This window comes from Ptychodera flava, chromosome 6, assembly GCF_041260155.1.
Source record: "Ptychodera flava strain L36383 chromosome 6, AS_Pfla_20210202, whole genome shotgun sequence".
In the NCBI taxonomy this organism is placed as follows: domain Eukaryota; kingdom Metazoa; phylum Hemichordata; class Enteropneusta; family Ptychoderidae; genus Ptychodera; species Ptychodera flava.
Window position 1 is genome coordinate 1,370,383 of NC_091933.1, and position 25,769 is coordinate 1,396,151.

A 25,769-nucleotide genomic window follows, 5' to 3' on the forward strand; every position below is an offset into this window, starting at 1 on the left:
CCGTTTTTATGCCAAGTCAGTAAGACTCGGCTTTCTCCCTTGCGGCATGACCGATAATCCACGCCGGTGGTACTGTGGCGTACAGCAGCGTCAGCGTAGACTCGTACTCCATAGCTTAGTTGACAATGGCCCCGGTGCCGAACGTTCGATGTTCGGAAGCTGAATTTAGGTGGGCCACCGGAATTCAAACTTTTACTTTTTTGAAGACATGTTTTTATCGATATCTCGCAATCCGCGCGCAGTCGCCATGTCAAATATCGACCGTTGGCATTAAAAAAATGTGCTTTAAAAGTCTTACCAAGTGGGAGTGCCACTTTAATTTGTTTGCATAAATACCCATTATAATAAATATGTAATACGGTCTACCTCTGATAAAATTCAAATTTGATGACATGTTCAGAATGTATTAATTAAATATAGATCGTGAAGAGTGGACCACAAAAAAAATCATCAACACTGGATGTTGAAAATATTGAAATAAAAACATGTTGGAAATACCATGTTCAAGAAAAAAGTTCTTTGTTATGTAAACAAATCACCAATTTGAAAAACTTTTAAAAATTTTGACTTTCCCAATCTTGCAAGTTTGAAGTTCTAAAAGCCTTCCAAGTGAGAGACTTTTACTCTGCTGGTATTCAGCATTACATTGAACATTGAGTGTTACATATTGCATGGAAATATGTCAATCTATCTGAACATCAACAAGTTAGATACTTTAGAGAATTTTCAAGAAATTTTCACCTTCCTGTAACACTGCCAAATCTACATACCTAGAGATAAATTCATGATATGCATCTCTATGGATCTCAAAGCATTCATACATTCAATTTGTAGACAAGATCAATTATAACATCCAGGTACTAACCATCTGTCAGACTTTCAAAAAGTAAAGGTAATGGGATCAAAACACCAAATGTTTTCATTACCTTTATAATATTCTGTAAGACATGATCTTCCACAACAGACTTCTGAGTTGCAGTTTCTTTGTAAAGCTCAACAACCATCTGAAGTGACTTCTCAGCAAAAGGAACATAGTTCATGGAAACCCACTCTGGCTGTAAAATGAAACAACCATTACAGAGGTAAGCTATTTCTGTGTCTTGAGATGAATGCCAAGGATTAACATGATGTAATGGGTTAGAGAACGACAAAGAGTGTCAGTCATGTACACTTTGGTATATATGGTCACACTATGTTTGAAATGTATTCACAATGGATATATACATAGCATAGAACCAAAGCCTGGCATTTATCAGTAATGTTAATCAGAGTTATAGGAATATAAGACCAGCAGAGAGTTTATCTTCAAGAAGCTGTAAGCCAAAGTGTGTTATGTGTTAAATTTGCTTATTGAAATCAGTGTTGCACACATATGTACATTATAACTATCTTTAGTTATTGTTAGTACTGGACAGAATGACACAGCTGTAGAATATCCTCCATTTCAGAACTAGGTGGGACTGCTTGAGTCATACCACCAACAGAAGACACACACTGACCTAAGACTGAAGCAATAACCAAACAGCCAGCTTACACTTATGTACTGGTATACACTTTTTGTGTCTGAACACAAATACCTTGCTGGTTTACCAGTGACAAAGAAGTGAAATGACTCATCATGTATAAAACCACCACAGACATAGACACATACTTTCACCAGGATCTGTGTTAAAAGTATGGCTGACAAATGTTATTCCTATACAACTACTGGTACACCAGTTGTCTCCACACATATAAAACTTGTGGGAGGCTTTGGAAACAACTTATCAACCACAGTCCCTCTATATATACCGGTAGAGGGACTGTGTATCAACCGAACAACGGATTGTGCAAACACCACAATGTATTGTCTCTGATGTCAAAACATACCACACAAAAGATAGTATAAATATGGAGGGGAAAGGGTACTCAATACATCATCTTTCCTGGTGGAATAAGTCCAGATGATGAATTACCAAGAGGAACACAATAAAACAAGATTCTAGTTATCACGAATAAATCAACTGATTACAAATACAGACAATTTAAATCAGTACAGGCCAGCTGACAAGAATTTCTAGATTAACACTGAACTCTTAGGAACCATGCCTGAACAAACATTACATGCACTCAGTAGAGTCCAACAAATTTATTAGTTGGAGGTAAAAATCAAGGGAATGTAACATTGGTCTTAGAAATGAACTTCAGCGTTGGAGACTGTAGAGTACTGAGTTTCATAGAAATTGGTATCAGTGTGATTTTCAGGTAAATCTGCTATCTTGTAAAGAGGAATGTCAAAAATGACATGCTTTAATCATTCCTTAACATTAGGCAAATACATGTGTAGTACTTAAAGATGCAACTTTGTCACAAATATGGCTAATACCTGTTTGGTACTGAGCTGCAACCATGTCATGGTCATGGCAAAACACCTGATACAGAAATTAAATTGTAACTTGCCATTGAATAGAAGGTGTTTGCTGCAAAGACTTGCAAGGTCTTCCTTGGTCACCAGTATTTGCAGGACAGTGTTTTGCAGTTCAATTTGCAAGACTTTACATAAGAGCGCACTGAGGTAGGCTCTAACTATACAGACACTGCCATTATACTGCCAATATGTCATACAGAATTTGATTTGTTTGACATGGCAAGCAACCAGCCTGCAAATTTCTTAAGCAAGGACTTGCATTTATAGAAGAATAGTCTTCTAGTGTTGCAATATTTAGTTTGTTGTGAAGTGCATTCTCTGTGATCCAAAACAGCTGCTAGTCAAGTAGCCATCACTGGACAATGTTAGTAAAGTTAATATGAATTTTCACTTTAGATAGACACAATGAATAATGTTGTGAGAACTTTATTACATCAAAGCAGCACAGTAAACACAACATTGCACTCACTTCACAGGGTACACACTGTCACAATACACTCAAGCCATGCACACAGCTTATTCTTCATCAATCAGTGCTATTAAACATACAGTTATATTCAAATGGTATCATGATACGCTGAATGTATGGTAAAAAGTAAGAAATGTGTTGCCTCATTCAGTATTTTCAAATTACCTAACAGCACACTGGGTATTTTATAACAAGAAAAGCTATGGTTTAAATTATAGTTCAGTTCAATCATGAAATTACAGATAAGGACCTGTTCTGTTTTGTTTTGTTCAGTTCAATATCTTTTCTGTATTTTCAACAAAGCTATAAAACTTTGGAATAAGATGGCTGGCCTAATGTATTGTCCCGATGCATTGTGTAATTTTCTTTCATTATATTTTTGAATTCTTTATCATTGTCTGTTTTACCAACCTCTTACAGTAGTTTGGGTATTTGAAACCCATTTTTACTCTTAAAAGAGCAATTACCAAATTTGCCTTCTGTAGCTAGACGACATACACATAGAATTGATTAAGATAAGTTACAGTGATTTCAAAGTTACAAAAACGAAACACTTGACAGAAAGGAGTTAACAGGAGAGATTGACGGTTTGAAAGTGTTTACACACAACAATTCACAATGAGCAACATTCAATACAGACAACACTGGATAAATCATTTAGCTATTGTGACATTATTACAAGGTGCTGTGACCATGTGTTGAAGTATTTTGAGTTTGTGACATACCTGTGATGAGTTGGAATGTCTGAAATTAGCCCACCTTTCCTATAGTGAATAGATAACATTAACCAACATGAATTCTTTGAAAGTATAACTTACACATGTATCATCATAATCATAACTCTCAACCAACACACACACTATCATCAGTGACAAAATCCCTATTGGATTACAACAAAATGAATTGCACTGACTGCTCTTAAGGCCTTGTTATACCCTATAGTAGAATGAAAGTCCATACCGTGTTAGAAAAGGCACATCTAAGTGCAATATCTATGAAGATGAAAAACCCAAAGATAAATGGCAATCAGTTAGCCGTAGACAAATACATTCTGGAATAAATCTGTGTCTATTGATTAGTACTTTGGGGTAAATCTGAACTTAGTCTTGGAATGCAGAGACATGTGGTAAATATTACAGAATGCAAAATCATGTTATTCTCCAGTTATTTATCCTCTGATAATGTAGAGTAATTAGCTTAGCAATTTGAAACATTTCAAAATATATGACATGAACAACTGTATCAATCAATCAATCAATCAATCAATCAGTCAATCAATTCAACTTTATTCATCCCTTAAGGACAATTCAGATTAGCAGACAACACACAAAATATCACAATAAACAACAAAACAAGACTAAAACTAAAAAATAGTGACAACACACAACGACCGTTAAGATACATCATTTAAAAACCGCACAGCAGTAGGAATAAAGGAATTCTTGAGCCGGTTTGTCTTGCAAACTGGACACTTAAAACGTCTTCCCGAAGGAAGCAGTTGGAATTCTGAATTTAAAATATGCTCTGATGAATTTAAAATGGAACATGCTTTCCTCAGACACTGTTGCTTGTAAAATGACAAAATGCTCCTCTGTGGTGCGCCAATAATCTTTGAACTTAAAGTGACAATATTTTCTATGGAATTCTTGTGTTTTAAACTTAAATTCTGGAACCAGCAGAAAAATGAGAAAGTTATGATGCTTTCGATAAAAGACTTGTAAAAGAGAGATAAAATTGTCTTGTTCACTGAAAAGGATTCCAATTTCCGTAAAAAATACATTCGTTGTTTCCCCTTCTTTAAAATCGCTTCAGAATTCGCATCCCACCTCAATTTATCGTCAAAAATCGAGCCAAGATATGTGTAAATATGAACAATTTCAACTTCCTGATCATGAATAATGCTCTCCACAGGTTTGTGTTTTTGTCTCCTGAAGTCAAAAACAATTTCCTTGGTTTTGACTACGTTCAGACTAAGGTATGAATTGTCACACCAATTAACAAATTCGTCTAGGACGGGACCATGACCATGACCATGACAAGAAGCGAGAGGAGAGCCGAGTCATCTGCAAATTTTATAATGTGGCGACCTTCATAGTTACTTCTACAGTCATCTGTATAGAGGATATAGAGCAGAGGAGACAAAACACAACCCTGTGGAGAACCGGTAGATGTTTGTAAAGAATCAGACAGCCGGCCATTAACAAGCACACGCTGAGATCTGTTAGTTAGAAATTCAATAACCCATAATATCAACTGACTGTCGAGTCTAAACTTCGTGATAAGTTTGTTGGCAAGTATATGGGGCTGTATCGTATTAAAGGCAGATGAAAAATCTCCAAAAAGAATTCTAGCATGGGCACTAGGTTTCTCAAGATGTTTATACAACTCATTCAAAATAAAAAGTTTGGCATCTTCAACACCCTTTCCAGTTCTATATGCAAATTGAAGAGGATCCAGCATATTTTCAGTCTTGGATAGGATGAAATGTTTGATTATTTTCTCGAATGTTTTCATCACAAGAGAAGTGAGGGCAACAGGACGAAAATCGTTTTGCTGCTTTGGATTGTTGCGTTTGGGAATTGGAATAACTGTTGAGGTTTTCCATAAGGCCGGAATGGAAACATTATTCAATGAAAGTTGAAATAGGTGTTGAAGTACGCTGCTCAGTTGATCGGCACACAATTTAAGCGTTCTGCCACATATACCATCAGGACCCGGACATTTCCTCACATTGATCGTTCTCAACGACTTAGCCACTCGATCCTTACTGATAATTATGGTGTATGCAACAAAGCCATGGTTTTGTGGGCTAATAGTAATCACACAAAGTGTATCTGAGACATTAAAATTGCACTCAGAAGAAAATGTCTTGCTATATGTACATTACGGGTGCTCTCTTGATGACAAGATTGGATTTGATCCCAGAATGTCAGAATAATTATGTTATAAATGACTAAATGATGTCACAGTTGCATGGTAGCCATTTTGGACTGAGTGGCAAAATAAATTTGTGTGCATACAGAGAATGTCTAGGATAGACACATTTTGTTTTGAGAGTCAATGGGTATGAACCTTCATGTCTTGTCCTTCCACTGAAAGTCAGTCAGATATGTCTGAGAAACAGCTTTGGGTAAATACAAAGAGGTTAATCCATTAGTCCATTTAATGAACTTCATCTACATGTCAATGTTTTTGGCTAAGACTGAATGACAGGTTTCTGAGTTTATGCACACATAAAGCAAGATCAGTAAAAATAAAATGGCTATTATCTGACAGCAGACAACAGGATCCATCTAAGGGACTGAGCAAGCTCATCAACATACTTGTACTACATTGTTCAACACTGGCAAAGAAGTTAAATGCTCTTTGTGTTTTTCATTTCACTGGAGGATATTGACAGCTCTTTCAATTCTCTGGAGATGACCATAAGGTGACAACTCTTCACTGCCATCGTTTAACACAGAGAGGTAGGTAATTTTCAAGGTATCTTTGGGATATTCATGATGAGATATACCAGTACTAAGCCAAGCTATCTTGACTGCTTTATTACACAAGACAACTGAAGTTTCAGAGAAGCCAGTGTACAAAGTAATTCCTAGTCTAAGTTCAAGTTGCGAAACTATACACCAAACACTTCTCTTGAAACCTGTGTTTTCACTTTAAATTGGAAATATAACGACAAGAATAGGCTTGAAAGAATGTATCATGAATTGTTCATATATCAAACACAGAAAAATCACTGTAGAAAATACTGCTGAATTTTTGATAGACTCTAGTCTTCCAGTATGACCATGGTGCATACAGATGTTCCTACTTGTACACCAGCAGTGAGCAAATCCATTCACTACTTAGTGCAGTGATCACTGGGACAGTATCTTTGTCAATGGTGAGTCACTATCCCAGCTGTCTGGTTCACTAGTTCTGCATTCTTTATCATATAAATGCATTAGTAATAGTAGTCACATGTCTTTCAGACAAGAAAAATGGCATGTTGCTAGTCTGAAAAATAATTAGGTGGTCCAAAACTAAGGGTCACTGGATTTGCAAACATCTGTAACTCTTTTTCTCTCGAAGGAGTACTTAATATGTGTTCTTTTAAAGCTGCAAATTTCAATCCCAGGTTCTCGTATTAGTGGAATTCCCCTCCCAGTCAAACACTTGGCCAGTATGATGTTTGATTTCTATAACTGTACATTAATTACAGAAACTGGTCTCAACCTTTTGTCACATTTTGCTGATTCTACGAACAGAGTTTATACAAGCGTTTGATTGACAATCGGTTCAAATCATCAACGGTCATTGATTCCCCACCACCAATGCTCGAATTTCCTAAAACGTCTTCCAGTCACATTAGAATTGGAATATAACCACAGAGTTCGATCAGCAGCAGCTTCACGCTGACCGCTTGGCAGTCTGTCTGCCTTTTTGCAGCCGGAAAAAACTAAAAAGTGGCATTTTCTGGAGCATGTGCCCGCGTGTTGCCTGTTTGGTGTCCACTTACTCAATGAACGCCGCCTGTCAGCTTTGCGCCCTTTAAAAGGGAGGCTCCGCCTTTAAAACTAGTTTACATAACAATGCAACTGGTGTATTACATGTTAGGCATATTTTGAAATAGATGCTATATCACAGTGTAAGTTTTATTTTCATAAAACAATTGGGAACTGGTCACTTGCATCATGCCTAATTCTCTCTTTTACAGTTATTTAACTTCAGCTACATAGATGCTGTATCACAGTGTAAGTTTTATTTTCATAAGACAATTGGGAACTGGTCACTTGCATCATGCCTAATTCTCTCTTTTACAGTTATTTAACTTCAGATACATACATTATGCATCTTACGTTCATGATTGGGGCGTAAAATGGGCTGAGTAGTGACTGTTTTTGTGCAATGTCAACAATTTTTCTTCCGATTAAAAGCGCAAAAGTGTTGAATGCTACCTTGGAAGCACTTTGCGATAGCCTGTGCACTGCACATACAGAGTGTGAGACATAAAGTCTGGCACTCATCCAATGGCTGCCTTAATATCATCAAACAGTCAAAGTGCAGATGCTGCAGCAGAGGGCTGGATGCCTGGAAACGGTAAATTTATGGAACAGGCGTTCCATATGGCTCATTAGCACATACAAAACTCTATTGTTCTCTATGGTAGATGTATAATAATTTAACTTATCGGTTGGCTAAATGTTTCTGACACTATTTAAAAGTCTGGTACAGAGGATTATACCCACACTGATGGTGAGGCTCGCTGCAGAAATAGAGGTAGTCTCACTAAAATGTATTTACTTTTTCAGAATGGGGAAACCATAGTTTATCAATATCTGTTCGCTGTTGTTTATTCATTCAATCACACAGCATTTGACTATGGTATGCTATCACCAATCACACAGCATTTGACTATGGTATGCTATCACCGATCACACAGCATTTGACTATGGTATGCTATCACCAATCACACAGCATTTGACTATGGTATGCTATCACCAATCACACAGCATTTGACTATGGTATGCTATCACCAATCACACAGCATTTGACTATGGTATGCTATCACCAATCACACAGCATTTGACTATGGTATGCTATCACCAATCACACAGCATTTGACTATGGTATGCTATCACCAATCACACAGCATTTGACTATGGTATGCTATCACCAATCACACAGTATTTGACTATGGTATGCTATCACCAATCACACAGCATTTGACTATGGTATGCTATCACCAATCACACAGCATTTGACTATGGTATGCTATCACCAATCACACAGCATTTGACTATGGTATGCTATCACCAATCACACAGCATTTGACTATGGTATGCTATCACCAATCACACAGCATTTGACTATGGTATGCTATCACCAATCACACAGCATTTGACTATGGTATGCTATCACCAATCACACAGCATTTGACTATGGTATGCTATCACCAATCACACAGCATTTGACTATGGTATGCTATCACCAATCACACAGCATTTGACTATGGTATGCTATCACCAATCACACAGCATTTGACTATGGTATGCTATCACCAATCACACAGCATTTGACTATGGTATGCTATCACCGATGAACTCCTACCTGTTTACTGATAGTGGCCTGGCTGACTGATGACTTGGTATTGAGATTCCGGTAGTTTGGTGATTGGCAGGCAAAACTAACAAAGGTTAGCAACTGATGGAATATCATAGGATACATGGTCTGCATACTTTCTGCTCCATCACTGATTGCCTGTACAAAAATATACAGAGAAAGAAGTATTGCTGAGTACCTGTACAGTTTACGCTGGAAAATGCCATAATGATTGTATTTACTGTTGATACTTATGTCAAAAAAGATCGAAGAATTAAAATACTTGTAAAAGTAATTGGACAAAATTCATCCAAGCACATTCAAAATGAAAAAGTTTTGTCTGTCTTTTCTTATAACAAAAAACATTCTAACCTGGAAGAAGAAATTTTATCATCTAATCTTCAACATGAAGAAATATCTCTGAAAGACTATAATTATTACATTGTTACACTCAGACATAAGTGTTTTTCAACAGTTTACAAGAATTCCTACTTTTGATATCTATTTTTTCTCCTACAGAGTATTATATTTTACGATGATATTCTACGATAATAATTTGTGTGCACTTATGCAAACTTAGACTAACATAAAATTATGGATTTACAACATACTAAGTACACAGAATACATGAAAAATTGCAAAATAGGAATGAAATTACCTTTTGTACAACATGTATGGCATTAAGGACTGCATCTTGAAGTGCTGTTATTTTACTCTCCACAAATGATGGTACAATGAATGGTGATGACTCTGCACTTACAGGTACTGAAACTGCACTTCTCAAGACAATGCACAACTTTTGGAGATCAGCAGACACAAATCTTGGCTTGATATATTCAAACAGCGGTGGGAATATTTGAACCAAAGCAGTCAAGAATGCCTGGCATGGAATAAATTGCATTTTATTTGAGTCAGCTGGGTTTGTTAACTGTATACCAATGTTATGCCAAACACGCCATGCATTAGACCACAAGGCAATGTCATCGATAGTCGTGTCTCCAGTACTGTTTGATGTTGCACTTGTTCTGTTTTCTGATACTTGTCTTGATTTTGATTCCCCATTGCCAGTCCCATGTCCATCAATCCCATCTTTTCCACTTCCTCTGCTTTCTGTACTTTGAATCTGTAAGATTTCTTGGAAGCTGTTCAAGGCAGCAAGGGAAACCTCTGAACTATTACTTAAAGCTGCTGCTTCAATGTATTCCAGTAGCAAGGCCCATGCTCTTGGATAATCACCTAGAAATGTGCAATAAAAATCAGCAAAAAATTATGTTGCAGAAAATTCAAGATGTACAACTATAACAAAACCCAATTATATCATATATTTATCCATGTGAATATTTCTCGCTAGTGCCAAACAACTGTGATGGTTTCAGTTACATCAAGCATATCTGCAGAGGATTCCACTTCCTGTTTTTTGTTCAAAGGAACCTTTATTAATACAGTGTTTTTGCAAAAGTATGTACAAAGGTTAGTTTTGGATCCCTTGTACCATTTCTATTGTTAGAGTATCCTTTTAACATAATTCTATTGATATAGCAAGGATGACTCAGACATTACTGGGAACTCTATAATTTACAAAGGTACCACCATTAAAGAAATTACACGAATGAAATGGTAACACTTATTAAAACAGAGTACCTGGAATCATACTCAAGTACTCACAGCAGTGGTAAGTTGAATATTAACAGATTAGTTTCGATTTGATCAACATAGTCATGAAAACTGACTGAGAATAGTAAACATTTGGAAATCAATGTAATTTTTTCATCATTTTTCAATGGTTTCAAAACCTTTGACAATTGACATTCTGTCACTGAAATGAAACAAGTCATTGACAATGACATAGTCCCCACTTGTAATAGGAGTATTAGTCTTGATGGGGCAGGGAAATGTGGTCATTAAGAAGTATCACTGGAGTGTATATGTTCAAATCTATGGACACATAGGTCTATGTCATTGTTCCCAATTTGCAACAAGAGGCATGTCTAAGTTATGGTTCTAAATCGGTAAAAAAGATCAGACCTCTAGCTGTATTGGCCAGCCAAGAAATACATATGTGCAAAATAAATGAGGTACAAGATGTGACATCTTAAGGTCTATTATTCTATCAAAATTAAAGCGTATAGAACTTGTGGTTACTGAGTTATGCATATATACGCTTAATCAAGGTCAAAGGTCATCAAGGTCAAGTGACATTTTGAAAAAAAAAATTGTAATGCTAATTAATTCATATATGCCAAAATTCAGACCTCTAGCTCTATTGGCTTGCCCACAATTATATATATGCATAATTAATAGAGGTAAAGCATGTGCTGTCATAAGGTCTCCCATCCTACTAAATATAAAGGACATAGCACTTGTGGTTACTTATTTATTGACATAATCCTGTATTTTAGGTAAAAGGTTATCAAGGTCACATGACATTTTGTCAAAAAATTTCTATCCTATAGTCTATCCCTATATACCAATCATACATCTAGCTCTATTGGCTCGCTCAAAATTAGATATGCACATAATAAATGAGGTACAATATGTGGCGTGATATAAGGTGTCCCATCATACCAAATATGAAGGGTGTGGCACTTGTGGTTCCTGAGTTATGGACAAATATGTATATTTGAGGTCAAAGGTCACCGAGGTCGCATGACATTTTGTCAAAAATATTGTCTTGATAAGTTATCCCTATATACCAAATCTCAGACATCTAGCTCTATTGGCTCGCTCAAAATTAGATATGTGCATAATTAATGAGGTACAATATGTGGCGTGATATAAGGTGTCCCATCATACCAAATATGAAGGGTGTGGCACTTGCGGTTCCTGAGTTATGGACAAATATGTATTTGAGGTCAAAGGTCACCGAGGTCGCATGACATTTTGTCAAAAATATTGTATTGATAAGTTATCCCTATATACCAAAAATCAGACCTCTAGCTCTATTGGCTCGCTCAAAATTAGATATGCACATAATTAATGACGTACAATATGTGGCGTCATAAGGTCTCCCATCATACCAAATATGAAGGCTGTAGCACTTGTGGTTACTGAGTTATGGACAAATATGTATATTTGAGGTCAAAGGTCACCGAGGTCACGTGACATTTTGTCAAAAAAATTGTATTGCTAAGTTATCCATATATACCAAAAATCAGACCTCTAGCTCTATTGGCTCGCTCAAAATTAGATATGTGCATAATTAATGGGTACAATATGTGGTGTCATAGGGTGTCCCATCATACCATATATGAAAGGTTTAGGAGTTGTGGTTACTGAGTTATGGACAAATATGTATATTCGAGGTCAAAGGTCACCAAGGTCATGTGACATTTTGTCAAAGTGTCTGAGATATCTGCGTGAACGGATGGACTCATGCATGGACTCACGGACGGACATGACCCAATCTACAAGCCCCCTGGACTTTATCTGTGGGGACTAAAAACTGTGTCACTGCATCCTTTTTGCAATATGAATACGATGAGAAACTAAATTTTTATTTTTCTTGGCCTTATACATGGGAGTCTATGGACTGCCTTATACATGGGAGTCTATGGACTGCCTTATACATGGGAGTCTATGGACTGCCTTCTACATGGGAGTCTATGGACTGCCTTATACATGGGAGTCTATGGACTGCCTGCCTTATACATGGGAGTCTATGGACTGCCTTATACATGGGAGTCTATGGAGGTGAAACTAAAAAGTCCTCTAACACGGCCAAATTTGATCGCATTGTGAAACAAATCGACGTGCATCTGTATGAGGTAGGGTACTATCCTTGTACCAAGTTTGAACGAAATCGCTCCAGGCGTCTCTGAGATATCTGCGTGAACGGACGGACGCACGGACGGACAGACGGACGCACGGACATGGCCAAACCTATAAGTCCCCCCGGACGGTGTCCGTTGGGACTAATTAACACTGTCAACGGCACACATCAGATCACAATCATCAGGTAGATTAACAACACAATTCATAATTGAAGCAATCATGGCTTGCGTCAAGAAATGTTTTGACAATCTCAGGGACAAGTCTGTAAACCATACATCTCAGACGACAAAACTATTTACGGCGTCTATCGCATACAGTTCGATAATCTCATATAGGGACAGGTTTAAATGAACAATCTTTATACAGTACAAATGAAATGCTTCTATTACCAGTACCAATATGCAAATACCAGTTGGACAACACAGTTGTATGGCTGTAGAAGTGCAAATGTCAAGAGGCTTTTAGTAAAGCAGAGTTTATTTTAAAACCAATTCAAAACATACTTTTCAAAAAAATACTGTAGTTCATCAAGAATATTGGTAAACTATGATGGCCAAAATGAAAATTGGGAACGACATATAGAACCAGCAAAAGTTGAGAAAGCAAGGGTCAATTACACTTCAAAAGTGCCTTAATGCACCATTGATATTAAGTCTGGTCAATCATCAATGAGCCATGGAATGATACACACACAGCACATACCTACTGAAGCAATGCAAAACCTTTATGATCAAAGGTTAATTCTTACTTTTACATTGTCCTGCCTAATTGAAAACCAAGTTATATTGCAAAATTGTTCCATATTTTAGTGGTTTGACTCTTTATCAGAATTTGCTTTTTTTACTCACAGCACTACTGGTATTATTTGACAAAGTTGATGTCTACTTTGAAACGAAAACAGTGAAAAATTGCCAAAATTTCCATAGGAGTTATTTTAATTATATTAAGTTCTATAATTACATAATTTTAAATTTAAGCAATATATTTCAAGGGAAAACGAAAAACTGAATGAACCAATTTCTATGATTTTGAAGCAGTCACAGACATATGAACAAGTGATTTCAATTTGAAATCGTTTTAACTGTGGATGAAGTCAATCACATGGAGACATAACTGGGATTCAACGTTGCAGTGCAGTTGGTCTATTGTAATGATACTTCCAAATATGGTCATCACGAATGAACGATGAAACGTCTCCTTTCAAATCATACAGAACACTACATTCAAGTGTTGGCCTGAACAACATGCATTTCATTGGATGTCTAAAATTTCTAGTACAATATTTGTGTATTAAAAATTGAGCAGAAAATGATCCACAACCATTGTCACTGTTGTCACTGTTCTTTTTCACCTTCACAGATTTTTCTGCCTGTTTGATTTGAAATATTTATCTACTAGTAATTTTACATGGAAGAGCCCTTGATATTGATAAAAATCAAGTCAAATGTACAAATAAGCTGATCAGTGATCAGAAAGACATTTATTTCATGGTCACTTTAATTAATACATTCAGACATATACAAGTGTATTTAGTATTTTTGTTTGCTTCAGTGCAATGATTACAAGACAAAAAGGTGTACAGAATTTTTTTTAGCAGTTCAAATTGTTTGTTATTTCTGCAAAAAAACAAAACCATGCAAATTATGCAAATTTATCAAGTCGGTCTGTCTTGCCTCACTGTTTCACATGGACTGCTCAAAGAATGAGTGCAGCTTCATACAGTACGATCAAAAACTTCAAAAATTGGCAAAACGATTAGGTACAATGTTGCTGAGTCTGGGTGTGTCTTCTATTGAGAAAGTGGCTTTAATTAAGAATTTTACTTTTCATTTCAAGATTTCATATGATAGATGATTACTACTAATCTAGACATGACATGATAAGTAACAAAACTTACCAAGATGTTTGAGTGCATGTCTCCATGTATTGAAAACCCTTGCTACACCAGCTAAAGACAAGACTCTAGTCTCAGCCCACTGTTTTTCAGCCGTATCTCTTGAATGATGAATGAGTATATTACCAGTTGTTGATTCACTTTTCACAGTGGAAGCATCACCTGAACACTTCTGTACTCTATCCAACAACGGAAACAACACCTGAAATGACAAATGCAAATATTATTCACTTCCGTATCAAAGATGAAACCACTGGGACACCGTGAAGGTTTGACGACTCTCATGCTGAGGAAGTGAAACAAACTCTTCTAAGTTTATCAGCTAAACAGTAAATGTATTCACCTCTCCTAAATGTTTACATCACCAAGGAATCCCAAGGGGTACAATTGAAACAAAATGAAGGAAGAGATTATGTCTGTCAGGAGTGGTTACAGATTGTTGAATACAACTGATAGTGGATAAAAAACATATTTTATTAAGCATGGAGTAGATAGAGCCTCTAATGAATTTCCTACTAAAGTATTCCATTTGTCTCAATTGTTTACACAGCTTCTTTTATGAGATAAAACCTCAACATCCAAGCTTCTTCACACAACAATCCCTTAAAATAAATCTTTATCTTACCTGCCATAACACAGTTTGCCATGTAGGTTGTTCCAGTAGACTTCCATGGGCACTTATTGTTGAAAACAAAGTTTGGCCAGCTGATTTTCTGATGGCTGGTCTTTGATCTACACATAAATCAGCTAGTTTGGAGTAGAGACACAACCAGAGCACATCTGAAGGTGGTACTTGGCTCACTTTGATACCACCTTCACCATTGGTTGGAAGATATTCTGTATCTTTCACCAAACTTACTTTGATCTTATTTCTATTTTGATAAAGGTAGTCTGCAATATTCCACTGTAATAACACACAAAATCAGTAAGTAACATGCATATAACTTATTTTTTAGGTCAAGTGACCAGTGAAAATGATATTGCATAATCTACATTGTATGTTATACCTAAAATGATACAGATTGAAGAAAAGAAGCCTTAAATATGATTATCATATACCTGCATTCATGTGCCTGTGTAAAGCTATGGGAGAAAGCGCCCTCAGATCCCTGCATTTTTTTTATGTATCACGCCCCGGCCCGGTGCCCAAATATGGGCAATCGCGTGCATTTCCGAACTATCTCGATTCTGGTTACTACGCGCGTTGCTATCTGCAAACGTTCCATTCGTACACAAAGCCAGCGCGAGATTAGGAAAACGTCTGCTCGCTCAGATAGTAGTTGCGCGTGGCGAATGGAGCCGCGCAGGTGACATGAGCTTTTATTTCTAAATTCTAGTGAAATACTATGTATACTAAGTGCGTGCCTGTTCAGTGTAAATTGCAAGAAACTGACATCATGCTTTTGTCCTTCTTACACCTCAATTTCAGCCTTGATCTCTGTTGGTCACGGTATAGTACAAATGTTGCTTTGCGCGTTCTAGAATTCTGCAGGTAAACAAATTACGTCATTGTGTATATCAATCCGCGACGGGGAAGCGGCCATCGTATTTATGAAAAACTGACACAAATGATGAATTTTTGATATCGCACGCATTTTTATCTCCTAAACAATGTTGAATATTATATAAACTACACATTTATAATTCCATAAGGTATATGATAAAACCTTTACGGCCCTGATACGGCTTTTGCAGCCCTTGGTCGTACGGCCGTACGTATCAGGGCCGTAAAGATTAACTTCCCCTATAAAAGTCGGATTAAAGTAAATCTATGCAAATGTTAAAAATTCACGCTACTGATCGCATGTGCCATGTTTTGTCCCAGAATCCCATAATTTTTTCATGTTTCACGCATTAATTGTCATAAAATTTTGCATATGATGTCTGTGAATATACAGTGACTAAACTTGAGTTGAAAATAAACTGAAAAAAGTTCAATTTTTTGTCGGGAATGCATATGTTTCAAAATGTGTTCCCTGTACGACCATTTGACCCCTCTTTGCATATGTCACGAATGATTATTCAAATTTATCTGATTGTCAAAGCAATGCTATGATAATTCAAAAACTCCCACCCAATGTATGCAAATGGCTGTATCATCAGTAATCCCCCTATTGTGCGCCCACAGTCCTGTAACTTCCTGTTAAAGAGAAAGTAATGGTAAGATGAGAAAAGTTCTTACCAGAAGTCCAACAGAAGTTAGACTGATATTAAGTTCTTGACTCTGCAGTCCAAACTTGGAGGCTACTTCTATACAAACTTGTAAATACTGGCATGGCATCATGGGAAGGAAATCATTGACAACTAACTGTAAACTCTGGAATGCCACACGGATTAAATTCTCCCTGTCATATATAAACAAATTACACAAGGTAATTTAATGCATTCAAGATCATTCACAGATCATCAGCACCCCTTACATGAGGCAAGTCTAGACTATGTCTGTAAATCAGGTTGACTAGTCAATGTGTGGATGACTTATGGAAGATGTATTAACATGGTAGCTATACTTATGGCTGAATGTACAACATCAGGCAAGGAGTTAACTCCTTCACAATGAGGGAACTCAATCAAAGTAGAAAATGCATGCAGAATATGTGGCATTTCTATGGACGGTTTCTGAATGAGAAAACGCAGGCAATATATATGGCAATTGTATGGACAGTTTCTGAGTGAAAAATGCATGCAGTGTTGTTGATCATTGTCCACTATAACACACAGACTTACCCCTGGTCTTCAGTAACAGACCCTATGACTTGCAGTATCAATGGCCATCCATGTTCTAAAGTCTCTCCACTGTCTTGAATTACTTGTAGCACACATTCTAGCTGCTTCTGTCGGATGTCAGCATGTGGTACTGCAGATAACTCTTGCAGTGGGGATAGCAACATGGTCTGTAACCTCTGTCAACACAAGAAACAATGATCATTGTAGGAATAATATCAGGGTGACTGGTGATGATTGAAAATTAGCTGGTAACTTATGCATTTGGTTGCAACATATATAGTATGTTTGAGTCAAATAGATACCTTGAGATACCTTCATTGGTAAAAGTTAACATGGAATCTTTCTTGACTTAGTCAATGTATACAGTGTCACCGGATTGGTTATGGTGACTTTGTCATACTTGCATTAAAATAATCTTTGATTCTCTTGTCTTCTGGATTGTGAATTCAGTGCAGTGTCATTTGACAAAACAGTATTGGATTTTTGTTAATTAGGTGCCTTGATGTTTAATTGAGATATTTTCACAATTAGTGAAAAAAATATATATTGAATGTTCAGTGTACCTACGGTGTGAGTAATAGCATTTGCTTTATCACATGAAAAGATCAAACTCATTGTCAAATCTATGTTAAGTTTCATGGTGTGTGTATAAATACAGGTGAGGATAGTTTGACAGAGTCCGTCTATTTTTCACTAAGCCTACACTCTGTCAGTGTTTGATATTGCTACATAAACAGAAGAGCCACTACACTGTCTATGGTTACTATTGTAAAGATGCTGGAATGAATGGTTATTGATCTCACCAAGTTTTCATGGAGCTGTGGTTCGTATTTGTATGCCATGGCAGCTTTGATTAATGCTGTAACTGCCTCTGCTCCCCATTCTCTCATTCTAAGATGAGGATGCTGACAAACTTCAAGAAGATGACCAGTTACAGGTGACCACAAAATCTCTATACGTGGCAAATTCACTAAACCTGTTTCCAATAACTTGGCAATGGCAAATAGTGAAGGCTCCTGTAATTTAAACCACACAGAAAACTCTGTGAATTATGACAATTTACATACAATGCCAAAAATTACAAATATCCCTTAGAATCAGACAACTGACAATGTGTTACTGTAGTATCAAGTATAAGACAGTATTAACAATTGTATGTCAATGATCAATGATTTTGTCAGAATAATGGATGTCAACATGATTAAAATAATCCAAATGTATCATGAGAGTAACATCCTTGATGACACAACAGAACACACATGTCATTTCCTCATTGACATCAGCATTAATGATGGTATTTGAAGATGGAATTGATTTGCATTAATTTAAATGAGCAAAACAAAGGACCTGTCACAAACAGACAAATGCATACCTATTCAAATATTTCAGTATTCCTGCATATTATACGTCAAAATAATTCAGTAAATTATTGATTAGAACTATTTTTTATAAGTAAAGGGGATGATGCTAGTTGTTTATGAGTACTTGATTTCTAATACTGAAAGTTAACACTAAATTCTTATCATCAAAGTGCCAATCCTATACAGAACTATCACAGAATTCTACTAAATTCCTTAAGCTTCCCATAAGTGTTATTATCCATCAATCGGCACATTAACATGTTTGTCTGTTCATAAACCATTCTGTTTGTATGTCAATAACTTCATTCTGTCACTCCATTTTCCCCTTGCATCCAACAACAACACAACCACACTCATATTACAAAACTCAATGAATTTACATGTACAGTGTTCACAAAAACAATTATTCTCGCATTCCTGACCACTAAGAGTGTGGGATTGATGGTGTGCGAAAAATCAATCCCACTCTCTAGGAAATCGTCCCACAAATGAGCTCTGATTGGATAATAAACAGCCTTTCTCTCTGCATGGAAAATATTACCCAATGGTGAGATGGGTAGCACACTGTCCAGAGTAGAACTACAAAGTACAGGTATGCAGGTCACAGTGCAGAGGCAGACGACAGCATTGTCATGATTTTGGACAATGTCGTACTTCGTTGGTGACAGACTCACAAAAGATTGTCGATATTTTCCAAATAACGAGTGATACACGCCTCTTGGCTTATATCATCAATTATATGTCGTCCGGAGAAGAAGTTGAAATATCGGCAGTGAAACTCGCCAAGGAGTTTGTGTTAGTGACGCAGAATAATACATGGCCAATGAAGTAGAATAGTCACTAATACACTTAAAATAATCATTCAGTGTTTCCAATGTGAATTTAGCAAATTATTGTGGTCATGTGAGAAAAGGAATCACACACACTGAGGACCTGGGATCAGATCCAAGGTCCTTGGGGGTGTGAGATTCTATTATTCTTTTTGTTGTCTCTTAACCATCTATCATCAAATAAAATTACTATTTTGAAAAGACAACATTGATGATACCGCTACGTGTTTTTTCAAAGTGACACCCTTCAAATCCAAGCTTTTTTATGGACTATCAAATCAAAGTACTGGTTACCAAATGATTAAAAGGTATCCTCTTGAAAAAAGCCTAGCTGATACGGCAGGTGATATATGTAGACACATTCACAAAATAAGAGTTCCAGTGAATGATAGACGGAAGACAAATATCCATTCCTATGGTAACTGTGTGATAGGGAGAGATGAACCTGATTGAAAGTAAGCTATTAATAAAGGTATTTGAATTTGTTTCGATAGATGACAAATCTGGCCTCTGACACAAATTGTGAGACACATATTATGAGACTAATATTCCTCTTAGTAATTTATGTAAACTGAATGGTACGATTAAAGTACTTACCCTGTTAGCATATGCTAGTTCCATGGACTCACTAGACAGCTTACACAATGCATCCACTAAATGATGCAGTGCAACATCATCCAAGTATTGAGAACTTTCAAACAATCTTGACAACATAGCTGACAGAACTGGTAATTCAGCCATGACAGCTGTTGTTATGACAGCATTAGGACCGTCAGCTGCACCACCAACTTTCAGACTTCCTCCACTGGCAGGCTTCAGACCTAGTATCCATGTTAAATGTTGTAAAGTGCTGAGAACCAGATGCCAGGCTGTCCCTAGGATACCACCATGGCAGTGAGCAACACTCAGTATTGCTCGCATACACTGTAGATTCTTGGCAGTAAGCTGTACATAAAAAGGACCAAAGTGAATTTGGTTGTACTTGAAATTTTTAAATAGTCTAGTGATAACTGGAAGAGCTGATGAAAGGTAGCTGCAATTAAAAGTACAATTATATATTTATTGCTAGAATATTGGTAATTCTCCCTTTATGAAATATGTGCAATTGAAGGGATATAGATGTTCTGAAGGCAATATTGATATTCATCTGGTCTTGTCATTCACATCAGTCATCTGGATCTTAAATGATTCTTGTGACTGTAAGGCAAATCACATTCTGGACAATCCCTGTATCTGCAAGGCAAATAACATTCTGTATAGTCCCTGTAACTGCAAGGTAAATAACATTCTATATAGTCCCTGTAACTGCAAGGCAAATAACATTCTGTATAGTCCCTGTAACTGCAAGGCAAATCACATTCTGTATAGTCCCTGTAACTGCAAGGCAAATAACATTCTGTATAGTCTCTGTAACTGCAAGGCAAATAACATTCTGTATAGTCCCTGTAACTACAAGGCAAATAACATTCTGTATAGTCTTTGTAACTGCAAGGCAAATCACATTCTGTATAGTCCCTGTAACTACAAGGCAAATCGCATTCTGTATAGTCCCTGTGACTACAAGGCAAATCACATTCTGTATAGTCCCTGTAACTGCAAGGCAAATCACATTCTGTATAGTCTCTGTAACTGCAAGGCAAATCACATTCTGTATAGTCCCTGTGACTACAAGGCAAATCACATTCTGTATAGTCCCTGTGACTACAAGGCAAATCACATTCTGTATAGTCCCTGTGACTACAAGGCAAATCACATTCTGTATAGTCTCTGTAACTGCAAGGCAAATCACATTCTGTATAGTCTCTGTAACTGCAAGGCAACTAACATTCTGTATAGTCCCTGTAACTGCAAGGCAAATCACATTCTGTATAGTCCCTGTGACTACAAGGCAAATCACATTCTGTATAGTCTCTGTAACTGCAAGGCAAATCACATTCTGTATAGTCCCTGTAACTACAAGGCAAATCGCATTCTGTATAGTCCCTGTGACTACAAGGCAAATCACATTCTGTATAGTCCCTGTGACTACAAGGCAAATCACATTCTGTATAGTCCCTGTGACTACAAGGCAAATCACATTCTGTATAGTCTCTGTAACTGCAAGGCAAATCACATTCTGTATAGTCCCTGTGACTACAAGGCAAATCACATTCTGTATAGTCCCTGTGACTACAAGGCAAATCACATTCTGTATAGTCCCTGTGACTGCAAGGCAAATCACATTCTGTATAGTCTCTGTAACTGCAAGGCAAATCACATTCTGTATAGTCCCTGTGACTACAAGGCAAATCGCATTCTGTATAGTCCCTGTGACTGCAAGGCAAATCACTGTCTGTATAGTCCCTGTGACTACAAGGCACATAACATTCTGTATAATCCCTGTGACTGCAAGGCACATAACATTCTGTATAATCCCTGTGACTGCAAGGCACATAACATTCCGTATAATCCCTGTGACTGCACGGCAAATCATCTTCTTTCATGGTGAATATAACAATGATCTGACAGACTGTAAAAGTAATACTTGCTGGTTCTATACACATTAATACTCACCATTACTGGCCCTTGTTGAGTTCCTAGAACAGTAGGAAGTGGGGACCCAACTGCAACAACTTGATTTCGTCCATCTGCATTCTCTGACATTCCACCCTCTGCATATCCCATCAGCATATTGTCCCTACTAGAGGTACGTCGGTGACCTGACAATTCACAAAATTATTTTATAATGACCATCAGACTTTGGTTGTCAAATTGTATCAAGAAACAGTACAGATCTTGTAGATATCTTGTATTACCATGTGTTCCCTAAGCTAAGCTCACACAGATTGTCTTGAGGAAAGAGAGTGATATTCTATAGCAGAGCAGATTACACAATCAATATGATGGAACAACTCGTAGAAGCTGCACTGTGTGCTATCAAAGGATGTACAACATTCCTATTTGATATGGTTGATGTCAAAGTGACAAGCTGAATATTGATATATTTTTAAAATATGCAAAAAATATTTAGAAAGCCTCTGTACCTGAAGACAATAGAGAAGTAATATCTTTTAGTTACATGTACAGTCCAGAATCCATTAGCACACATTACAATTTTCATTATGAAAATCAAAGTTTTAGCTGTGGTTGCTGGGTGATTACATTGAAATCTGGTTTGTAAGCTGCATTGGTTTATTAGTAAGGGCATACCTTTTATTTTGTAAAATTTCCATGCTTGACAAACGTAATTTATAAACCTATTAACAAGTAGATGCATTAATTTACCAAAAATAAACACAACTTATTTATGCTAAAGGAAGTGAACATTGATATTTCATAGCTCTTTATCAATTTCATCTACAAAACGACTATTGTTGAAAATTATGTATAATTTGTAGTTTTCGGAACCACAGGTTTTTTGCTTAATTCTCATTAACTATAAACATCAATGGTGGATTAAAAACTCTGTCAACTTGGCAATGATTGTGTCATTTTTTTGATTATCATTTATTCTACAAATCTAGGATATTGTGAAGATATGAAAATGTTTATTCCCTAGTTTTCCAGTCCTTCTCATGTAAATTTATCAACTGTCAGTGTGTAAATCTATGAGGTGAGAGAGACAGACTCTTTACTGTAAAATGTTTTGTTTTTGAAATATCTTATCACTACAAACACCACAAATGCAAATTCTTTCAAGAGTCATGAAGTATGATGTAACTGGCCATAACAAAACCAGTATCTTTTGCCACATACACTGTTAAAATAGTTCCCCGGTAACTCTGATATACAGTTATATAACCAGATCAGTTCTTGTAAACTACAAAAACTTGTATAACATTTCCTTTGCATTACATACAGAAACCAAACATACAAGACAATACAAATATCATTGACTCTGTCAAGGAATGCTTTAACTCAATTTATGGCCATTGAGTTCAAAAAACAAACACTCATCCAATGACTTATTTGTATAAAGGGAATATGCCAAGACAGTGAAGGCACAGATGGCCAAATATTTCCTGGGTGGGCACTTGAAATGATCAATTTTCTGAACAACAAGTATGGAACCATACTATTATTTTACTTGTTAACAATGGAAATTTTGATCTGGTTACACTAGCAGTGTTTTTGTTTAGCCCAGATGATACATGTTACAAGAGTTCCTACTAGTCATTTTGCTGGCATTAACCCCTGCTATATGTGTCAATTTAGCCATAAAGGAGTACAGCTGAAATGATAACAAGATTTCCACAAAATTCAGCCATATTCCCTGTGTTCTACAAAACACACTGAATATACTTACCTCTATCCTTTGCAGCAGATGTTGAAGTTGTTTGGATATTGAGAACTGTCAGAGCATAGTGAGGAGGCAGTGAGGCTTTACACAGAGATGTAATGAAGGCATCTCTTGGTGTATTCAGATTTAACTTTCCACAAAGACTGGCATAAACTTGCATTGACTTCAAAATAGATTCTGTGGCTGTCTCATCCGTGCTGAAAGTGATAATATATACTATTCATATGAAGTTCTTTACAAAATATGGGAATGTATATCCCAGTATATCAGTCAGTTCAGTTTCATTTTCTAAAATGAGTGGTGTTCAAGAAATTAACTTGCGACATGTGATGGTGATAAAGATACATCACTCAATTTTAATACCAGCCAACCTGTCAACATGATGATGTTTATCTCCAACTTTAAATGACTTGTCTTGATGATTGATGGTTGAACAGTCTGATCAGACACAAAAAGAATTGTACTTTAACAATTGCTGATGAACTCTCCTTTTATTGTTTGTTCAAAGACAGCAAGCAAGAGACACAAAAAGAGGAGAATTTCTGAAATTACATTCAGAAATTCTAGCTATTGAGTAAAGTTTTCAATGAATATCAAAACCCACCTTGCATCAAGTAGCAGAGACAATGATGGTAAGACACCACACCAGGAAGAATTTATGAGACACTCCCACAGTTCACTAAGTTCTGTTGACAAACAAATCAATAAATGTTAGTAAACTGATTTGTCCTTTCAATATCTCCATAGACCATGTAGTTAATTCTTGTCAAGCTGAAATAAATCTGTCCTGTCTTCCATCAGCTACCAACAATTACCGGTAGTTCCACTTGACTTGGCTGGATTTATGACTGATTTTTAAAATAAATATTGTTTAATTTGAAAATAATACCAGTCACTTTCTACATACCTGGATCACATCTGCTGACAAGATCTATCTGTGTATCATGACTATCTTGTCTTTCGGATTCATTCTGCACTTGTTTAGCTTGTTCTGTTTCAAGTTCTGTTGTTATTATTGTAGAAACACCTTTGACAATATCTAACAGACAGTTGAATGCTACAGACAGGGCATAACCATCCTGAATTGTACAAATTGGAGGGTCTGTCTTCTCCAACATCTCCAAGCTGAAAATCAATATATAGACACTCTTGTAAGCATTAGATAAACAAAAATAAACAATTAGATAAACAAAAATAAACATCAAACAGGTGTTTATTGGGAGATGCAACCCCCACTTGTAAAAAAGGAACAGCACTTACCAAGACTGGTTATTTAACACAATATGCAAATGAAGGTACCAGTAATTGATCAAATTGATCTGTATACAACATTAATGTAACAGTTACTTTTTGTACACATTGGCCGGAGGCCATTAGTTCTGAAATAGATTTGAATTTGAATTTGAAATTGAAAAGATAGGGCCAATATCCCTGAAGCTACTATAGACATGGATACAAATTAAGTATTTCCTGACTGTATGAAATTATCTCACTAAGGTCATCCTAACGACCGGTTAACCAACCCAACCCAACAGTCGACAGAGCTCCGCTGTGTTATGTAGAGAATAACTTTTTGTGACACATGTATTGATGAAGAGGGTGGATATCTTTGATAGTTCCTTTAGGATGGCCTGACCAAAAATGGCAAAATTAGCTGCAAAAATACAAAATTGATGATTTCATCATAATTTCAATATGTTACATTAAGATAAAGCCTTGGAATCTGCATACCAAATATCAAAGCTATCACATGGGTAACTTTTGAGAAAAAGATAGTTTGACCAAAAACGGCAAAAATTGACCCAAAAATACAAAAATTCAAGATTTCATCAAATTTCACTATAGCACACTAAGACAACCCCTAGGAACCTGTATACCAACTATCAGGCATCAGACATTTTCGACCAAAAATGGCACAAATTGTACCAAAATACAAAATTGCAGATT

At 36.5% G+C, this 25,769-nt stretch overlaps 1 protein-coding gene across 2 annotated transcripts in view; it reads right to left on the reverse strand.

Moving 5' to 3' along the window:
- The window catches only part of LOC139134552 (protein MON2 homolog), an 81,849-nt gene that overhangs the window by 8,758 nt on the left and 47,322 nt on the right, over positions 1-25,769 (reverse strand). Inside the window, exons 12-25 of one of the 2 annotated variants that reach the window (XM_070701434.1) lie at positions 24,730-24,947; positions 24,427-24,508; positions 23,829-24,019; positions 22,097-22,242; positions 20,141-20,488; positions 18,156-18,368; positions 17,353-17,528; positions 16,808-16,970; positions 15,251-15,529; positions 14,629-14,827; positions 9,619-10,196; positions 8,970-9,119; positions 3,602-3,640; positions 927-1,055 (exon numbers count right to left, since the gene is read on the reverse strand). In XM_070701434.1, the coding sequence (XP_070557535.1) occupies positions 927-1,055; positions 3,602-3,640; positions 8,970-9,119; positions 9,619-10,196; positions 14,629-14,827; positions 15,251-15,529; positions 16,808-16,970; positions 17,353-17,528; positions 18,156-18,368; positions 20,141-20,488; positions 22,097-22,242; positions 23,829-24,019; positions 24,427-24,508; positions 24,730-24,947 (2,911 nt within the window). The remainder of the gene's footprint in view (positions 1-926; positions 1,056-3,601; positions 3,641-8,969; positions 9,120-9,618; positions 10,197-14,628; positions 14,828-15,250; positions 15,530-16,807; positions 16,971-17,352; positions 17,529-18,155; positions 18,369-20,140; positions 20,489-22,096; positions 22,243-23,828; positions 24,020-24,426; positions 24,509-24,729; positions 24,948-25,769) is intronic. The other variant, XM_070701436.1, reaches the window with a different exon arrangement.